The sequence below is a fragment of the Anguilla anguilla genome, chromosome 8, assembly GCF_013347855.1.
Source record: "Anguilla anguilla isolate fAngAng1 chromosome 8, fAngAng1.pri, whole genome shotgun sequence".
NCBI classification, from domain to species: domain Eukaryota; kingdom Metazoa; phylum Chordata; class Actinopteri; order Anguilliformes; family Anguillidae; genus Anguilla; species Anguilla anguilla.
Genome location: NC_049208.1, coordinates 45,738,593 through 45,758,605, shown reverse-complemented (window position 1 = coordinate 45,758,605; position 20,013 = coordinate 45,738,593). Strand labels below are relative to the sequence as shown.

Sequence of the window (20,013 nt, the reverse complement as noted above, 5' to 3'; positions counted from 1 at the left end):
TTTGCTATATTTGGTAGTCCAGTAGCCTTTGCTAAAACAGTTCGCAACTTCGGCTACCAAGCCATTTGATTAGCTAGCTAACCCTAACCGCCAAATACTCAATCTGTCAAACGTGTTTGACGGCTTGTCAGTCGTGTAAATGTCTACCTGGGCCATGCTTCACAGATGTGACAAAGCTACTATAATCCCGATTTTGGGATAAACACTGCAAAATTTTCAGTTTCACGAAGCGAAAAAAAATTTTCAACACACGATGAAATCACACACAGAATGTAACGAAATTAACCATCATTGTAAGACTGGCATTTAGAAAGGAACATGTTTTTAGCATTTAAGAGACCGACAAGAGCATTTAAGCCAGTGTTTCTCAGAATCGGTCCTGGGGGCTCCTTGCGAATATTGGCTTTTCTCCATTGGTTTTGATGATCTACAAGAAAAAAAATAAATAATAATAATTAGAAATTCCTTGTAGGCTACATTATTTTTGTCTTCATGCACCAGGTGGAAAACTTGCTCTACAAAGTGCGTTGTCATTTACACGCCTGCAGATCAGTTATTAAAATACTTGGTAGATTTGTTAATCACCGCTGACGGTGTTAATTTTTATTCGTTTAAAAGTGACTTGCGAACGATCGGTCAGTTAGCGTCACCCAGCAAGTGAACACCACAAACTGCGATGGAGTAGCAGTTACTGGCTCATTAACTGACTGGCGAAAACCCACGGTGATAACTTGCTCGGTTAACAGCAGGTCAACCAGACAGTTAGGCTATATGAAAATTAGCCTAGTCAAAAATCACCAGTACACATCTCTGATTGATTGACCATCAGTGTAGTCGATGTTCCCTGTGGTTCATATTGCTAATACGTGCGCTAACCACGGATAGCCTACCTAGCTCACTGGCAAGCTATGCTAGCTAAGCATATTCGTTTTGCTGAGAAACATAAATTGAAGATAACTGAACATAGTTTTATTATTAATTTCATACATATAACGTGCTTACATGACACAGTACAGTTACGGATGGAAATTAAACTCCATAAACATTTGATAATATATTTTAAAACATAACGGCAGACAGTCAGCTTACCTCGAGTTCGTTCTGCAATCGTTCGTTCAGGTTGATGGGATTTTCCGCACCGGACTGTCAATCACATTGTAAAAAATCACAGAACCGTTTAACTCTATGGTTTTGGCTCCAAATCGACAACATGGCCGCGCCCGCCGAACTTCAAAACGCGTTTTAGAGACCACTGAGAGTCAATGGGAGACGTCACAGTAGCTTTGTCCATATTTTTTTACAGTCTCTGGAACTGACCGAGCCGCACAGGCCAGACGGTGGAAAAATTCAATCCGCGGACATGACGCCCTCCAACAAATTATTTTGGCACAGTAAATTGAAAGCGCAGGACCAATCGCTGTTTCGAATGAACCATGTGTCGTGGCTGCAAACCTGCTCCGCCACGCATTCTGAACGTTTATTCCCTTAGCAAGCTTTCTACAAACCGTTTCCTCCCTGGGAACGTGACCAGACTTGTTTATTGTTTTGTGCTGAACAGTGGAACAAATAAAAGAGTAAAATGTGTAGTATTGGGAGTCAGGAAGCCCAAACTACAACAAAATCTAAGTATCCTATCACGCCAGTGCATGCAGTGAAAACTACATGGGAAAACTAATATTCAATGCTTCGTTCAGAGCAAAGTGCCTTTGCCACTTTACTAACACACTCCAATCTGAAAAGAGTAAGTAGCTAATACCAGTACTAAACTGTCAATACCACTGTCATTCTCTCAGCGACACCTGCAGTTGAGTCATCCCACCACTTGCGTCCTCATGAAAACGAACAAGCCTGGCAGCTAGGCAGCTAACGTTAGCAAACACGCTACTTAGGTTTACTATATGTTTTAACTCCATACTGTATATGTAACAACATTCAGATATTCTCAGATGTATTCTTTTATTCGTTTCAACAAAGCACTCATCGGTGACAGCGAAATACTTGCTCAGATATCAACAGTTAAAACAGACTTTTAATTTTTTTTGCCTGTGGCTGATTTCCGAATCCTAGCAATAGATTTCGTCACGTCATTGTTTACAGAGTTGAGTGAATAGGAAGCAGGGAAAGCTTGAGCAACAACAGTGATAACAGAGCGATGAGAAGCTAGCTATCCACGCGCGTTTATAGGGCGATTTAGGGAGCGCTAAGCAAGCTGGTGAGCTAGAAATGAGCTTAAATCCATTAGGCAGCGGACTGTAGACGCTGACACAGGCATTTAAGTCCCTCTTGGACGGAGCCACATGGAAACGGTAAGTAGCTCGCTAGCCAGTTAGCCAATCGACTAACGATGGCTGGCTACCATTTCTTGAACTCAGTTAAGGAAGACGCAATGGTGTGATGTGACTAGTTAACTAGTTATCAGATTAAACGATCAAATCTTCTGCTACCTAGTTTGTTGTTTATGAGTAAGATGTAGATGACAGCTAGTCTAAGTTAAAGTTAGCTAGACTATAATGATTTTTAAACGGTATTCTTTTGCTAGGGTGTTGTACACTTTCTTTAAAGGTGTAATATATTGGCTATCGAGTTTCTTAAATGTAACGTTGGCTACGATAAAACCATACATTTCCTTATGGAGTCCCTAAATACAGGAGACAGAATTGTGTTTAGCTAGCTGCCGTTAACCGTGTCGTTTGTAAATCTCGCTAGGATGCGAACGACAACTAATTTGCTTAGGTAGTGTGCAACACTGGGCTACACTTCACTTCCAGTTGTTTTCTAACAGTACTCTATATGAACTTTCTTTTGTTTTCAGAGCTGAAATAAAAGATGGTGACTCGAATAGAACACCTCACCTGAAACTTGTGATCACAGTTGAACCTGAGATTTTGTGGTAGGGGATTTGTTTGAACTGTCACAGACTGACACAACGACGCTGGCAAGAGCTGAGCCAGCTAACCAACGAGCTGAGCTAGCTAGCAACGCTGTCAAGGACGAAGCAAACTGCTTGGCCAGCCCAAATAGCTATAGCAGCAGCAGGTGACTTTTTTTTTTTTTACCTGGTTTGCTATATTATAATAGCCTAGATAATTTTCTTTAACGTTAGCTGCAAGCAGCGATTCATGAGCTACCAAAAGAAACACACTTTGTATTCATATTTTGGCTAAGCATTTTCTCAGACAGCTGGTAATGTGGCTGTTCTTTTATAGACTTAGCTAGCAAGCTAACGTTAGCTCGGCGATGCCCCAAACATTTATAGCTAATGTGGCGTTAGTTATTGCTAGGTGGTGACTTCGAGCAACTATCTATTTTGCTAGCGAGTCAGCTCAACACTTTTACTAAGATATGCTAGCTAACGTTAGGCTTAAAGGGACTAATTTTCACATAATCTGGAAAAATAATGGTCAATGTGTTGTATATGACTAGTCATATTTTCAAGCATAAGCTCGATAAAGTTGTGTTTTAAAATTGTCACTGGTTTGTACTAAGGTTGGCCGGTGTGCAAATGTGGAATTAGATATGCGACTATAAATTCCATTTTTGTTTTACCGTTCGGGTTGGAGACGATAGGAAAACGAGGCAGGTCGATGTCACGCTTTCCCAATTGATAGAGGGTGTGAAAAGCAGCGGTGTCTGTGGTTGCCGTCCATTATGCTAATCTCTAAATGCTTCAGGAAAACCATTGCCCCGTTCTAAAACTTCCTTTACTCAGGAATGCGAATAAACTGTCTGTTTTTCTAAACTCTAGTCACCAGGAAAGCGGAACACTCCATATTCCGTGAAGGACAAATTTAGCACCGGCAAGCACTCGTGTCATTATAGTTGAAGGCCGAGCCGGTGCGTGTTGATCAAAGGTAGTCGTCAGAGACAATTTAGTCTTATTTTCCTCACTCTCAAGTGCACAGATTAATTAAAGATTGACCACAAATAACGTCCATCGTAAGGCATGGCTGACTCCAGCTCAGAGGTGATCGGAGAGGATCTGAAGAGTGGACCCTCGGTCACCCAGGAACCCTCCAAAGACCAGGCCGCTGTGCCTACTGCGGAAGAGGTTTCCAGCCCAACACGGGAAGACAGCAGTTTGAAAGACCCAACTGCATCGGCCTGTTCGGAGACTTCAGCTGACTGTATGGAAGACAGCCTTCAAAGCCAGGGGGAGGAGCCTACTGAAGCGGCGACCGATGATGCAAGTGTTGCGCTGGCGAGCGAGGAGGACCCTACGGATGGGGGGAGCGCAGAGGCGGAGAGCAGGTCGGAGGAGAGGAGCCAATCGGCCGACTCGGCCTCCTTTTCCGTGCCCAGCCTGGTGTTCTCGGACGGGAACAACGGAAACTCGCCGGACGAGGCTCTGTCCTCCTCCTACTCTGCTCTGGGCGCCGAAGGACAGTCCCCGTCCGTCGACTTGCCCTGCTTGGGGGACGAGGCCCTGGGGGCCACTGCTGCCGCCTCCCCCCCCATGGTGGTAGGGGGCCCTGCCGGGACCGGGCCAGATTCGGACCCCGCCCTGCCGGCGTACTACTTCGTGAAGTGGATCATGTGGAAGGACAAGAAGACGCCGATCATCACGCAGAGCGAGAACGGGCCCTGTCCGCTGCTCGCCATCATGAACATCCTGTTCCTGCGCTGGCAGGTGAGGTCGCTCAAGCCTGGGAGGGCGGGGTTTAATGGCCAGTTTCAGATCAGAAGCTAAAGGCTAAACTCTACATGTTCCTTATCAAAACAACAGTTAGCATATGAAATTACTGTTATGAGTTGGCTGGGTGGATTTGCTTTGTCCTTAAACTCTGACCCAAGATTTGACATAAGCGGCAACTGTAGCATATCTGCTGGTATTTTAACCCTTTTAACTGTATGTTTTTTTGGAATTCTCCCCCCCCCCCCAAAAAAAAATTCTTAAGACTGTGTTCTAGAATTCCATTACTTTCAGTTACCAGCAGCGATTGTGACATCAGCATTAGAATGTTCAGTTAAGAACGTTCTAATCACACATTTGTGACCTCATACCTCAAAGCGTTAAAATTCACAGAGGTGAGTTCACCAATGGCAAGAGAAAATGACTCTCATCTAACATGGCAGTCTTAGTAAAAAATTGACAACATGACTGTATGCTTGTCTTTACCCCTCTTGCTAATACTGTTGTCCCAGAAAGCACCCCACCTATTTATTGGTTGACCGTCCCGTTGACCAGCATGCTGATTTTTCTGGTAACCTAGGTGACCTATTATGACGTTTTCCATTTCGTATTTTGTGATTTGGCAATCGGCAGACGCTCCTGTCCTGAGAGACTTACCCAGCTTGCATTTTTACATATAATCCGTTTGCGCAGCCAGTTGTTTACTGAAGCGGTTCAGGTTAAGTACATTTGTGAAGGATACAATTGCAGCGCCTAGCTGGGAATCAAGCCAACAATCTTGGAGTTGCAAACCCAGTTCCCTAACCAGTATACTACACTGCCCTGTAGTTTATCGCTGGTGCCTGGTGTTCACTTTACAGCTTTAACTTTGTATCGTCTTGAGTGTCTGCAAGTGGATATCGAGCAGCCTTGAAATTGGTTTTTTTGCAGATTCCTGGGCAGTGTCTAGTTTCACATGTCGTTGGGTGGAGGGGGGAGGGGCTGGAGGGTGGCCGTTGTTGAAAGTGAACCATTTGGCGACAGAAGGAGGCCTGTTCTCTGTGAGGCTTTACCTCGGCTGGGGGCGGAGAGAGCCCACGGCTTAAAAAACTGGGCTTCCGCGAGGGCGAAGGGAGAACTGGCGCTGGAGCGCCGGGGGAGACGGGGATGTCATCAGGCTCTGGCGACGGCGCGAGGGCGCGCCTAATCGATCTGCAAATGGCCCGATACGATTACACACGGCAGAAGCGCAGCGAGGCGAAAAAAAAAAAAATAGCCTTGCGGGTTTACGGTCAAGCCCTGCTTTATAACCAGCACTGAGCGAGGAGGGGAGGCGAGGAAGGGTGGATGCGTCGCTCTGGATAAGAGCATCTGTCAGGTGACTGTAATGTAATGAGTCGTGTGAGTCTTGCGAGAATGGTACTGTGTGCACTAGTCTTTTGAAAGCTTTTGAAACTGTATACAACAATGGAAATGCTAAATACTTTATTTTAAGCGAAGGAGTTCAGTGAAAGCACTCGGGGGGGCGGCGGGGGGGGGGGGGGGGGGGGGGGGGGGGGGGGGGTGGGGGGGGGGTGGGGGGAACGGGCCGTACATTGTCGGGGTTGAAGGTCTGATTAGATTGGCTGCTGTCTCGTGGTCTGCCCGGTTTAATTGGTGGGTTCTCAGATATGGGTGGGGCAAGCACGCCCACCTGCGCCAGTCAAACACCCGGGCCGTGCTCAAGTTGCCTTGATGTGGTAATCCTGTTCTCTTAAAGGAAATATTTATCTGACACTTAAACGCCTCAGAGTGGAATGCTGTATCAGCTGACTGCACCTTCAACACCCCCCCCCCCCCCCCAGCTGACTGCACCTTCAACACCCCCCCCCAGCTGACTGCACCTTCAACACCCCCCCCCCAGCTGACTGCACCTTCACCACCACCCCCCCCAGCTGACTGCACCTTCAACACCCCCCCCCCCAGCTGACTGCATCTTCAACACTCCCCCAGCTGACTGCACCTTCAACACTCCCCCCCCCCCCCCCCCAGCTGACTGCACCTTCACCACCCCCCCAGCTGACTGCAGCTTCAACACCCCCCCTCCCCCCAGCTGACTGCACCTTCAACACCCCCCCCAGCTGACTGCACCTTCACCACCACCCCCTCCAGCTGACTGCACCTTCAACACTCCCCCAGCTGACTGCACCTTCACCACCACCCCCCCCAGCTGACTGCATCTTCAACACTCCCCCAGCTGACTGCACCTTCACCACCACCCCCCCCCTAGCTGACTGCACCTTCAACACCCCCCCCAAGCTGTATCAGACATTCACCTCAGAAATGCGTCTGACAGATTTCAGTTTCTTCCTCAGGCTAAGTTACCTGCCCAAACAGAAGTCATCACCACCGAGGACCTGATGACTCACCTTGGTAAGTGGCTTGGGAGGCTCGGGGGGGGGGGGGGGGGCGGGGCAAAACTGGCTTTTCAACTGTGTTCTCCTGGATTGTGTATTAATGTGTATTAGGGGGAGTTAACCCTGCCTGTTGCCCAGTGTCCCAGAATGCACCTTGGTTCTGACCTGCAAAAGGAGCTGGCTTGGCAACTCTTGTGTTGGGTCTCTTTAGAGATCCAAAGAAATGCATGTGTGCCAAGAAGCTAAGCCCCCCCCCCCCCATTCTGTTTTCCACTACAGGAGAGTGTGTGTTATCCATTAAACCAAGGGAGAAGGTACAAGGAATGGAGCTCAACTTTCAACAGGTGAGAACACGCACACACCCAGCTATGCTGAAATCATTATTATTTATTGGGGCGGATTTTTTTTGTTTGTTTTCGGTCTCGAGCGAGTTCGGCGACTTGCAGAGCGCCAGCACGGTATGAGACGGTGAACACATCTCACGGGGGTGAAGGGAACGGCATTTACGCCGGCGCAGAGCAGGCAGAATTACATACAGCCCCTACGCGTACGGCTGGACGACACGCCCTTTGTCCCCAGTGTTGTCTTTCATGCTCCTGAGGGAGGTGACATCACAGGAAGAGTGAGATGGCGTTTGCGTAATATTCACAGAAGTAGTTGTCGAACTGTGGTGTGGAGCGAGGGGTAAAATGTGCGCCCTCTGCTGGTAGGAGGTCGGCACTGTCCTGCCTTCCTCTGAGGGCTGCGGTGTAGTAGGTATGGGTCTACAGTATGGGTAAGGAACTGGCCTTGTAACCTAAAGGTCGCAGGTCAGGTTCCCAGGTAGGACACTGCTGTTATACCCTTGGGCAAGGTACTTAATAACCTGAATTTCTTCAGCCATTATCCAGCTGTATAAATGCATGCAATGTAAATGCTATGTAAATGGCTCTGGATTAGAGTATCTGCTAAATGCCTGTAATGTAACACAGTGAGTTTTATGCCCCCCGGTCTCATCCCACCCCTCCCCCAGAACATGAGCGACGCCATGGCGGTCCTGCCCAAGCTGTCCACTGGCCTGGATGTCAACGTACGCTTCACGGGGGTGTCTGATTTCGAGTACACGCCGGAGTGCATCGTGTTCGACCTGCTGGACATCCCCCTGTACCACGGCTGGCTGGTAGACCCACAGGTAAAGACAGTGCGTGATTCACTGGACGGCCACTAAGAAGGAACACTGCAATATAAACATTAAAGTCCTTTAAGGAAAAACCCAAGGGGTTTGCAGAGCGAGCGTATGAAAGTGCCTTGTTTTCTGTCAGATCATGTATTTTTTGTATTTTTACAAAACTGTTCCTCTTTCTTCGTACTTACATGCATCCCATAAATAGATAATCCAAGATGGTTGAAAACTCAGTTACCGTATCGTTCTGAGTCCCAGTTCAGCTTTAGGCTGATGAACCGTTCACACAAGAACCTGAAGACATGGGAGGCAGGAAGTGGTTTGTTCAACTTCACAATGTGGTGGGTGGTGACTCAGTGCTCTGAAGAGTCATCAGTTATCACCCTAACCCTAACCCTAACCCCCCCCCCCCTTTGCAGAGTGTAGAGATGGCGACTGCAGTGGGGAAACTCAGCTACAACCAGCTGGTGGAGAAGATCATCAACTACAAGCAGTCTGTGGACAGCAGCCATGTCAGCGAAGGTAAACGGCCCTCTGATTGGCTGAGGCTTTCCTGATGACACAAGCCTTTTTCTCTGACTGGCTCTGTCTTTCCTCATGACACATGCCCTTTTCTCTGATTGGCTGTGAGTCAGTCTCTCTCTAACGGGGCCACACCAGTCTCGAACAATGGATCTGCCCCTGAGGTTCTAGAGGTGATGATGTCCCTGGTGGCCAAAGAGCCAACGTGCTCCGTCACCAGGAAGTAGCGTCGCTGACACACCTCGCCAAAAAAGCTGCTCAGCCATCATCGTTTTCTTACTCACAGAGTGTTAAGTGTTGGGTTTTAGATGTAAATGTAACTTATCTTCACCCTTTTTCTTCAAATGTGGGAGATCAAATCATTTGCCTCATCAGCATTTAGGATGCTGAGGAAAAGTCTTTGGATCTGGCAACGAAATTGGGCAGACAGCCAGGAAAGTGCCCTGGGGAGGGGGTGGGTGTGTGATGGGGTGGAGTCGGGTGTGGTTGTGTGTGTGTCTGTGTGTGTGTGTAAGTGCTGATGTGGGGTGGGGTGTGGTGTGGTGGGGTGCGGTGTGTGTGTGTGTGCAAATGCTGATGTGGGGTGAGGTGTGGTGTGTGTGTGTGTGTGTGTAAATGCTGAGGTGAGGTGTGGTGTAGTGTGTCTGTGTGTAAGTGCTGATTTGGTGTGGTGTAATGGGTGTGTGTGCATGTGTGTGTGCAAGTGCTGATGTGTGTGGTGTAGTAGTTTGATGTGTGTGAGTGTAAGTGCTGATTTGGTGTGGTGCTGTGTGTGTGTGTGTGTGTGTGTGTGTGTGTGGTGTGAGTGTAAGTGCTGATTTGGTGTGGTGTGCGTGCATGTGTGCGTGTGTGTGTGCGTGCGTGTGTGTGTGTGTGCGCGTGCGTTTGTGTGTGTGTGTGTGCGCGTGCGTGTGTGTGTGTAAGTGTGCGTGTGTAAGTGTGCGTGTGTGTGCGTGCGTGCGTGTGGTGTGTGTGTGCGTGTGTGTGTGTGTGTAAGTGCGTGCGTGGGTGTGTGTGTGTGCGTGCGCAAGTGTGCGTGCGTGTGTGTGTGTGTAAGTGTGCGTGTGTGGTGTGCGTGCATGTGGTGTGTGTGCGTGTGTGTAAGTGCTGATGTGATGGACAACGGCTCGCAGGGTTGGGGACGGAAGGCGATGTCAGCAGAAGCGGGTTTACAGGGATGAGTAACACTGATCTCCCCCCACACACCACCCACCATGCCTCTCCACCTACATCTCTCTTCCTCTCTCTCCCTCGCTCCTGCATCACTGTTTCCCTCCCTTTTCCCTTTCCCTTTCTCTCACCCCCACTCTCCCTCTATCTCTCGCCCACCCTCTCTCTCTTTCACTCTCTCTCTCCCTCTCTCTCTCTCCCTCTCCAGCCCTGGTTGCCGAGCAGTTCCTGGAGTCCACGGCGACCCAGCTCTCGTACCACGGCCTGTGTGAGCTCAACACTACCGCCAAGGAAGGGGAGCTGTCCGTCTTCTTCAGGAACAACCACTTCAGCACCATGATCAAGCACAAGGTCCCTCCCTCAGTTCAGCTCTTAACGGGCTAATGCAGCCTAGCCGTTTGCTTCATCTGACATTCCAGCTACAATTTTATTAGCGAACATGTCTGTGCTCTCCACACACTGTGCACTGTGAAACGCATTGGGTTTTTTGGAATAAAGGTGCAGTACAAGTAGTTTTTTTATGTTTGTTATTATTATATTGTTTATTATAAGTATAATTTATTATTTAGTATTTAGTATTGTTAGTATTATTATAATATTATTATTACATTACAGGCATTGTTATCACTAACAGCTGAAGTTTGTTGTTGTGTTCTTGTAGGCAGCGTTTCACTGTGAGTAAACTGGTGTTGGTGTATGGAGCTAATTAGCTAATTGAGCTGGGGGTAATTAGCAGAAACGGGAAACCTCCATGTGCTCCAGCCCACCGGGAACAGGGTTTCCCACTCCTGCTGCAAAGGGCTCTAACGTGTGAATAGCGGTTGCAGCTGACCTTTCACGCCCCCCTCCCCCGGTCTCCAGGGCCACCTGTACCTGCTGGTGACGGACCAGGGCTTCCTGCAGGAGGAGGCCTTGGTGTGGGAGAGCCTGCACAACGTGGAGGGCGACGGGAACTTCTGCGACTCGGACTTCCGCCTATGCCACCCGCCGCAGAGGACCACCCCGCCCGCTGCCCCGGGAGCCGCGCTCACTCCGCAGCAGCAGCAGCAGCAGATCGACCAGGTGCACTGGGAGGCGGAGCCCTTGCAACATTGGCTCTGCTGTGCAGGCGGAGCGATCTGATTGGTTGAGGCCTTCACCAGTCCAGTGATTTAAAGTCCAAAGCAGGGATCTGAAACTCTGCTCCCATAGGGACACTATGCCTGCTGGTTTATGTTGACAGTTAAGCACTCGATTTAAGCCACTGACCAGTGAGAGAGTCTCCACAGCTTGTCTTAGCCTAAATCAGCTACTGATTGAAGGGAAATGCCAAAATTTGAATTAGGCATGCAGTGTAGCTGGGGGGGATCACAGGGATCACAGGTTTGATTCACAAGCCTGGGGCAGTGTGGTTGTAGCCCCTGGGCTAAGCACTTAATGTGAATTTCCTCTGTATAAATGCAGAGCTGTGTGAAGTGGGACAGTGGGAAATGTTGGCTTTATGGGAAATGTAGTCTTTTATGGCTCTGAGGAAAAGCAGCCATGCCGATATAGCAGGTCAATGAGTTATTGAGCAGTGGAGGAGCTAAAGGGGCAAATCTCTTCACTGTAGAAACCTCCAGCACATCTTCCCTGTGTGTGAATGCTGACCTCATTTGTGTGTGTCAATCAGTGATGGTGTGTTTAAATGAATGTCTGTGTGTGTATTTGTATATTGTGTGTGTGTGTGTGTGTGTGTGTGTGCGCGCGCGCGAGTGTGCTAGTGTGCATGTAAGTTTACTCATAAGTGATTTGCTTATGAGTGTGTCTTTGTTTTGAGTGTGTGCATTTTAATCTATGCTTTTCTGTTTAAATGTGTGTTTATATACAGTACTGTGAAAAAGTCTTGTAAAAAAAATGCTGTACAGCTAAGATGCTTTTAAAAATAATGAAATGAAAGGTTATAAATATCAAAAAAATAATATAGAGCAAAATAATATAGATCAAAAAATCAGCTGGTAGCCAAGCATTTTGCAGAACTTGCCACAGTTCTTCTGCAGACTTTTGGCTGTTTCGCTTGCTTCTGGCTCTCCAGGTAATCCCAGAGACCCTTGATCAAGTTTCTTATCTGAAAAGTAGTCTATTACTTAAAATATTACTTTATTTAACAAAATACAAAAATGCATCTGTAAAATTTCATTTTTTGGAAAACTCATGTTTGGAAATCTCAAATTTGCTCTTTTCTACTGACACACTAATGCAGAAAACCAAAAATAAACATCTAAGACCAAATATATACAATATATTATATTTAAAAATCTAGGGTGCCTAAGACTTTTGCACAGTACTATATATGTGTGTGTGTGTGTGTGTATATTAGTGTGTTTGTGTGTGTGTGAATGTTAGTGTGTTTGTGTGTGTATGTCAGTGTGTTTATATATATATGTGAGTGTATGTCAGTGTGTGTGTGTGTATGTCAGTGTGTTTATATATATATGTGAGTGTATGTCAGTGTGTGTGTGTGTGTATGTTAGTGTGTTTATATATATGCATCTGTGTGTTGCAGGACTACATGGTCGCGATGTCCCTGCAGCAGCAGCAGGGCGCGGCCCCGGGCCCTCTCAGTGACCTGGAGCTGGCCCGGCAGCTGCAGCAGGAGGAGTACCAGCAGCAGCAACAGCAGCAGCCCCCTGGTGGCCAGCCCTCTGCACCGCAGGTACGGTACTTCCCACAGTGCCCAGCAGGGGGCACCAGGAACACTCGCCAGTGTAGCTCACACCAGCTCACACAACTCTACCTCAGGGATCTCCGGTTCTGTTTTATGTGGTTCTGATCAATCAGCAGCCACTTGGTAACAAAGTATTCTTAACTTTTTGAAGAGTAGTTTTTTTTTTAATTTTTTGTTCTCCAAAATTCTGTCAGTGTTCTAGAACTCCCATTGCTTACAATTACCAGTAGGGATTGTGACATCAGCATCAGAATGTTCAATTAAGAACACTGTAATCTCATATTTACCATCTCATACCTTAAAGGGTTAAATGAAAAACTCAGTTGCTGAGATGCATCAAAAACCTGCTGACACCTTATGACCCCTGCTCTGGTTAAGTGAGGTCATTCCCCTTCTTACCCAGTTCCATGTGTGACCTCATCAGTCAGGCGCTGATTCCTGTCCCGACCGGCTTGTCCTTCCAACAGGTCCGAGCTCCGGCACACCCCGCCCAGCAGGGCGGCGGCCAGAGGAGGCGCCCCGAAAAAAAGGACGACTCCGACTGTGTCATACTATAGCCTCTCCCACTGCCCCGCCCCCATGCCACACCCCACCCCGCCCCTTCCTGTTATTCCAGGAGCTTGGGTCCTTCTGGAGCCTGGTGCCCCCCCTCCCCTCAACCAAACTGAGACTGGGGATCACCCCCCCCCCCATTCTGCACACCTCCTAACATCTGTACACATGCACACGCACTTACACACACTCACACACTCACGCACTCACACGTACTTATACACGCACTCACACACACTCACACGCACTTACACATGCACTCACACACACACACACACGCACTCACACACACGCACTCACACACACTCACGCACTCACGCTTGCACACACACACACACACTCTCACACACACACGCACACACACGCACTCACACACACACTCATCCACACACGCACTCACACTTATACACACACGCACTCACACACACACTCATCCACACACGCACTCACACACGCACACACTCATGCACACACACACTCTTCACATTTGTCACATCCAGCCAAATAGAAACAGGAAGTGGAGAGGGGTGTGGGAGGAAGGGGGGTGCACATCATTCCTCACTGCCAATTGTAACCATGGAACCCTCAAAGCAGATCGTCGGAACCAGACGGGAGACCCCCTCCACCCCCCCCACTTTATCCGGTGGAGACGGGTGGGAAAAATTCCCGAACTGCTTTCGAGTTCGGCCTGAAGTTTTGGGGTCGACCTGCAGTCAAGGGGGAGACACAGGGGACCTACTCCCCCAAGTGCATTCTGGGGTTAACCTGTTAACCTGCTTGATTTTTACAAAAACTTATTATTAAAAATAAATAAAAAGTTAGTACATCCTCCCCATTACCCTTTTTCAGACATTTTCCCCCTTGTTGGAGACAGAGCCTAGCTGTGTTTCTGACTGTCAATTGGATCTTGTGCAGGCTTCTATTGCAATTTTTTTAAAAGATGATCTGATTGGCCATCAGAAGTCACATGAGCACACGTATGAGAAGTTTGGTCTACTGGTTGGTCCAGTTCAAACGGGAAATGCAACAGAAATATTGTGCAAAAAAATATAAAAGATTGAATGCATTTCACAAGTACAGGTTACCCCCCCATCCTTTTTTTCTGGGGTGCTCCTGTCCCAAATTCTAGGACGGAACAAATTGCCATCTTGGGTCCTTGGGCATAGAGATTCCTTCCAATACGTCAGAACCGACAGAACATTCCGGTCCTGTGTGCAGTCACTGCACCTGGCGGGATTGTGCTAAGCTTTCAGGCGAAGGAAGTGCCTTTAGGGCTCAGTTACTTTAGTGTACAGAGACAGGAAGTGCGTTTAGGGCAGTTGCTTTTGTGCTCACTTAGTGTACAGGGCAGTTACTTGAGTGTGCAAGGACAGGAACCGTCTTTATGGCTCAGTGACTTGAGTGTACAGGAAGTGTCTTTAGGGCTCCGTTACTTTAGTGCTCAGTTACTTTAGTGCTCAGTTAGTGTACAGAAACAGGAAGTGCCTTTAGGGCAGTTACTTGAGTGTATACGGACAGGAAGTGTTGTCATGGCTCAGTGACTTGAGTGTACAGGGACAGGAAGTTGTCTTCAGGGTAGTGTGACTTTGGTGTACAGGCACAGGAAGTTGTCTTTAGGATATGGTAAGTTAAGTATGCAGGGACAGGAAGTCCCCTTTAGGACACAGTTAATAGAGTGTGTTGTATCTGGTCCAGTGTAAAACTTGCAGCGGAGCGTGGGAAGATAATCTCAATGTGAGAACTTAAATTAACAGTGGTGGTTAGGGAACACAGACTGTGCAAAGGAGCCATACCGGACCGCATAAGGGACTTGGTTCTTGACCCGCTGAGCTTATGAGTGTTAATATAATTCTTACCTTTTAATCGGAATAATAAACGCAAATAGTTCTTCAAATGCGGAGAAGCCAACTGATGTCCCAGTGCGTTTTCAGTAGCCATAGAGGGGGGAGGGATTGACCACATCATGTTAACACACCTGACATCACACCTGACTTTGTATTTCATCTCAATAAAGGACAGTAAATATGTGCGTTCTTGTGGATGTCTTCATTTTAGGTTTATATCAATAGGTACTAAATTTACACGCGCGTGGACGCCAGCGAGATTGCTGCATGTGTTGAGCTGGGGCCCCGTGAACACTTACTGGGACAGTTTGTGCTGAAGACCTTAAAATGTGTATCCTTGTACACCCTCTCAAATTGACGGCAGATGTTTGGCAATACAGGGTCTACACTGATGATGAATCCTCTTAGGATGGGGTTAAAAATATGAAACAGATTTTAATGTGAATGGACTGCATTTATATAGTGATTTTATCCAAAGCACTTTACAATTGATGACTCATTCACACACACCAACAGTGAAAGGCTGCCATGCAAGGTACCAATCAGCTCGTTGTGAGCAATTATGAACTTCTAAAGTGCTGGAGGACCACAGTGTAGGTCTAAGTGCTGGAGGGCCACAGTGTCTGTAGTTCTAAGTGCTGGAGGGCCACAGTGTCTGTAGGTCTAAGAGCTGGAGGGCGGCAGTGTCTGTAGTTCTAAGTGCTGGAGGGCCACAGTGTCTGTAGGTCTAAGTGCTGGAGGGCGGCACTGTCTGTAGTTCTAAGTGCTGGAGGGCCATAGTGTCTATAGGTATATGTGCTGGAGGGCCACAGTGTCTGTAGGTTAAGAGCTGGAGGGCGGCAGTGTCTGTAGTTCTAAGTGCTGGAGGGCCACAGTGTCTGTAGGTCTAAGTGCTGGAGGGCCATAGTGTCTATAGGTATATGTGCTGGAGGGCCACAGTGTCTATAGGTATATGTGCTGGAGGGCCACAGTTTCTATAGTTCTAAGTGCTGGAGGGACGCAGTGTCTGTAGTTCTAAAGTGCATTTTATCTTTGTCTGCAGTTTTAGGCTTGAAAACCAGGTATGTGGACTCTAGCCAATCAACAGAGTTAGAAAGAAATCAGGTCTTTAACAAGAGTCTTAATGTGAAATAGTACAGATCCTTAACAGGTCTATAACAGGACTCTTAACGTGAAAGAGTGCAGATCTTTAACAGGACTCAATGTGAAAGAGTGCAGATCTATAACAGGACTCTTAACTTGAAAGGGTGATGTGGTGTAGTGAGTTCACGCTGCTCACGCTGTCGAACACACACGGCCAGGCCGGAGACGAGTAAAGTTAAATTTATTTATACAAAGGAAACATTCACAAGTAGAGAGAACTCATCCGACAGGAGAGTGGGAGCTGGTCCTTCACATAGCAGTTAAAAAAAGAGATAGTGATCTGATATTTAAAAACAAAAACAAAAACAAATAAAAGTATGCAGGATTTAAAAAAAAGAAAAAAGGGCGTTCTGACATTATTAACAGTATTTGCCCTTGAGGTAAGTGAGGGAGCTTTTTTTCAGTTAAATAAATCAAATCATTTGATTGGTCCATAGGTGCCCAATGGCTTTCTGAGCCAATCGGAACCAACCATGCTTTAAGCACTCCAGGAATGAACAGAAAAAAGAAATAAATCTGTTCACTGTTTGCATTCCATGTTTTTTTACCCTGAAGGTAATCGGAAAAGGATCTTAAAATACTAAGCTGTTTAACAATAATCATTTTTAAAAAACCTTCTAGGTTAAGGAGAGATGGTTAAGGACCTGTTCTAGGTCCTTAACCATCTCATCAACATGGTCCTCTTGACCAGACGTGGTCTGGCCACTGTTTCTCCTTACAACCTCCTCTTCCCTCACTTCCTGATGCAAGTCTTCGGCTGTGGAGCTGTGTCCGAATCAGCACACTTGCCTACTACTGAGTACGCAAGATGAATATAACTTGTGTGCAACTTCTACACTCAATAGTAAGCAAGTGCGCCGATTCGGATCACGGCCTTCATGTTCCATGAACCCTAAAATGGGTGGAGCTACAGTGTGCAGTCAGTCACTGACTTGTAAGGACCAATCAAAAGACTGCTCTCCACAGCAGACCTCTGCGATTGGCTCCCAGTCAGCAAGTCACAGATAACACACGATATGTCAAACACCTTTGAGTTTCTCAGGCGGGAGTGCAAGGGTAACAGGGCCTGTAAACACACTTCAGCCTCCTCCTTCAACCGTCGCAATAAAACCGCCAAACACACCCGCCATTTTAAACAGACGAAACAAAAACAAGGCTAGAAACAAGGGCCCGGTTCAAAGTGTTACAAATTAAAACAAGCTTTCCAGATGTTACACATTCAGAACATAAGAGAAATGTGAAAGACCGTATCAACCATGACACTTTAAATACGGGGGCTTTTTTTCTTTTTTCTTTTTGGACTTAAAATTTAAACTTGAGTCCGTTTTCAAGGAAGCACAGCGGCAACAGTTTAAAAAAAAAAAAAAAAAAAAACAAACCTCTGAAATTCAAGTGCGAGTGGACACTTCATGGAGAAAAACGTTCTCAGGCGTAGTGATTCTGAATTACGTAAAACAATAAACCCCGTTCCCAGGGCGTACAAAGGCCGTTTAAAAAGAAAGGAAACCGCAGAAGCGGCTCGCTGGCCGAGGCTTTCAGACGGCCACAGGACGACCGCGCCGATGACGGCCGTCCCGGTTCGAACTTCGTAGAGACGGGGGTTGTGCTTGGAATGGCGAGGCGGAGCAAAGCGTCCACAGGAAGAGTCCGGACGAGCGACGCGGGGCAGTTCCATTCAAGCGACAAGAAGAGACGCCGGTCCCGTGCGAGCTCCGTCCAGTGCGCGGAGAAGGCGGGTTGAAAAAAAGGTTTGCGCGGACAGTCGTCCTTCCCCATCCTCCGAACGCCGAATAAAACGACGGGGACAGATGCACGCGAGTCCCACGTCTCAAAGAAAAGCGGGAGAAAGGATGCATCCAAATGTCAGGGCCAGACGTTGTTTTGTTTTGCTTGTTATAGTCGTTGCTCTCTGGCCTGTCTCCTTTTTTTTATATTCTAAAAACCACAGCTACATAACCTATTTTTTTCAAGTATTAGGGAACTTCGGAAAATTTTTCTCAGGCAGTTACTGTGAGTCTCCACAATGTTTTTATTTTTATTTTTTAATCATCCTGCGCTTGACATAACTTCATTAACAGTCCTCATTTTAGTGGCTTCAAAAGTCGACGTCGACGTCCCGCGGTCCCACTTCCACTGGCTGCGCGGGTCGCCGTTCGTCCGCGTCTCAGAGGGAGGGGAGTTCTAAAGGCTTTCGGCTTGCTCAAACTCCACGCGTGACCTCATCAGTCAGGCGCCGATCTGAAAGCGCGCCGTTCTCCGCCGCGACGCCACCGCAGCGGTCGCCGTAAACGTTCAGTCCAGGAGGCGTGCGGGAGACTGCTCCGCCCCTCCTCGGCCCCGCCCTTCCCGAGGAGCACCTTCTGCTTGAAATGACGGACGCGTTTCTCCATGTGCTTTCGTACCCCTCCGTCACACACAAAAAACATGTACTATTGGGAAAAGGCCGAGGGGCTTAGTATTGTTTTTTTTTCATTAAAAGTTACAAGTGTTATGAGTCCCCTCCCCAATTTCGTTTGATTATCAGAAGGGATTGTCTGCAACCATTTCCCACTGCAGCAGACGCCCAATCACGCGCCATGGAGGGCCAAGGGTATGCAGGTCTTCACTCCGACCAATCGCTGCGCCTGCGGACTTCACTGATGAACACACCTTCAGACAGAGGAGAGAGGCTCTAGCTCGTTCAGCAGGGGCAGTTAGTGAACTCTCGCTAATCAGCCGGAGAAGTGCCTGGCTGGAATGAAAACCTGTGTACCCTGGTCTCCACTGGTCGAGCCTATGGCCTATGGCAAGTGTAGTGTGAACGGGTGACCAGTTATCCAGGAGTTACTCTCCTGTCCGCACCTCCTACACAAGTGTGTGTATCTTCTAAACTTTCAGCCCAGCGCAACAGAGTACAACCACAGATATCCCAGACCCCGCCAGATGGTCGTTTCCTCATTCTTAGCCTCTGAAGTTCAGTTTTCTGCTTCCAATTCCCAATTTGACGCGCCCTCAGAAGGGGGGAGGGGGCGACGCAGCTGCAGTGGAGGAAGGGAAACCTGGCAAGCTTCTGTTCCCAGCTGGAACCTCCAGAGGTCAAGAGAGCAGGAGATCAGAATGCGGGGGGGGGGGGAACCATCTGCTTATCCTAGAAAATCTGTGTGGCACAACTAACCACCCTCTGGGGTGAAGGGTCGGAGGTGAGAAGCCAGTGCAGGTAAAAGCTACGGTAGCGGCAGCAGCTACACGCTAACAAGGCTTCATGCTAACAAGGCCAGAGAGGTAAAGCCACACAACAGACCGCCTTCGCGACTGTAGCTAAAGTGCACACATTCACACCAAACAGGTGCAGCTGTACACTTTAAAAAACAAAACATTACCTTTACTATGAGAACGCTACCAGTGGGCCTGCTTCATTGCTTCATACATAAAGACTTCATTCTGCGGTTGACCGTTCGCATCGCAGAAAGCTGTAAAAACACTGTTATAGTAGGAAGATGGAATTTAAAAACCTTTGCTACTTAAACTAAAAAGTGTACTTCATTTAGGCACACCTGCCTTTCGGGGGAGTGGGTGACACGTGCGGTCTTAACAGGGAGATATTAGTGTTGACGTAGCGTCTTCTGTTCCCTGCTCCAGGGTCACTGTTCCACTTCCGAGCCCTTGTCCGGGGTTTCGGGTGACTTTAGGGGAACCTGCATCAGCTGCCGCGCTGCCGCCCCCCCCCCGGCCTGGAAACCTGACTCCCAGTCATCCTAAGAGCAGCACCGGGACGGGACAGTGGGGGTGCGGCCAAGGGCAGCATTCTGCCCAGCCATGGCTCCTCTGGAGGTTTTGGGAGGGCGAGGGTGGGGTCTGGGGTGCGGTGGGGTGTAGGAGGGGCTGTACGTGGGAGGTCAGAGGAGGGAGGGGTCACCTAGAAGTTCCCCTCCGTTTTCTGCTTCCACACC

General features: G+C 48.0%; 2 protein-coding genes across 4 annotated transcripts in view; one reads left to right on the top strand and one right to left on the bottom strand.

The window, feature by feature from the left end:
- Window positions 1-1,843: 1,843 nt before the first annotated feature.
- Window positions 1,844-13,273, top strand: mindy1 (MINDY lysine 48 deubiquitinase 1). Of its 3 annotated transcripts, none has more exons than XM_035430120.1 (11): window positions 1,844-2,306; window positions 2,813-3,036; window positions 3,896-4,627; window positions 6,964-7,021; window positions 7,285-7,349; window positions 8,018-8,176; window positions 8,587-8,689; window positions 10,068-10,210; window positions 10,721-10,921; window positions 12,384-12,533; window positions 13,013-13,271. In XM_035430120.1, the coding sequence occupies exons 3-11, from the start codon at window positions 3,944-3,946 to the stop codon at window positions 13,100-13,102; spliced, it is 1,653 nt and encodes a 550-aa protein (XP_035286011.1). In that variant the 5' UTR covers window positions 1,844-2,306; window positions 2,813-3,036; window positions 3,896-3,943; the 3' UTR covers window positions 13,103-13,271. The 3 variants fall into 3 exon arrangements, with proteins under 3 accessions (XP_035286011.1, XP_035286010.1, XP_035286013.1); XM_035430119.1 differs by having other exon boundaries at window positions 3,746-4,627; XM_035430122.1 differs by lacking the exons at window positions 1,844-2,306; window positions 2,813-3,036; window positions 3,896-4,627 and adding an exon at window positions 5,893-5,987 and having other exon boundaries at window positions 13,013-13,273.
- Window positions 13,274-16,248: 2,975 nt separating this feature from the next.
- The window catches only part of LOC118233943 (phosphatidylinositol 4-kinase beta-like), a 40,470-nt gene continuing 36,705 nt past the window's right edge, over window positions 16,249-20,013 (bottom strand). Inside the window, exon 13 of the mRNA XM_035430110.1 lies at window positions 16,249-19,758. The gene's annotated coding sequence lies outside the window, so the exon portion shown is untranslated. The remainder of the gene's footprint in view (window positions 19,759-20,013) is intronic.

Excerpts from the sequence above, each read along its gene's own strand:
- mindy1 (XM_035430120.1), top strand. The coding sequence starts at position 3,944 with ATGGCTGACTCCAGCTCAGAGGTGATCGGAGAGGATCTGAAGAGTGGA. Across the intron at positions 4,628-6,963 it reads TCCTGTTCCTGCGCTGGCAG|GCTAAGTTACCTGCCCAAAC; the intron begins GTGAGGTCGCTC and ends TTTCTTCCTCAG. Across the intron at positions 7,350-8,017 it reads TGGAGCTCAACTTTCAACAG|AACATGAGCGACGCCATGGC; the intron begins GTGAGAACACGC and ends CCCCTCCCCCAG.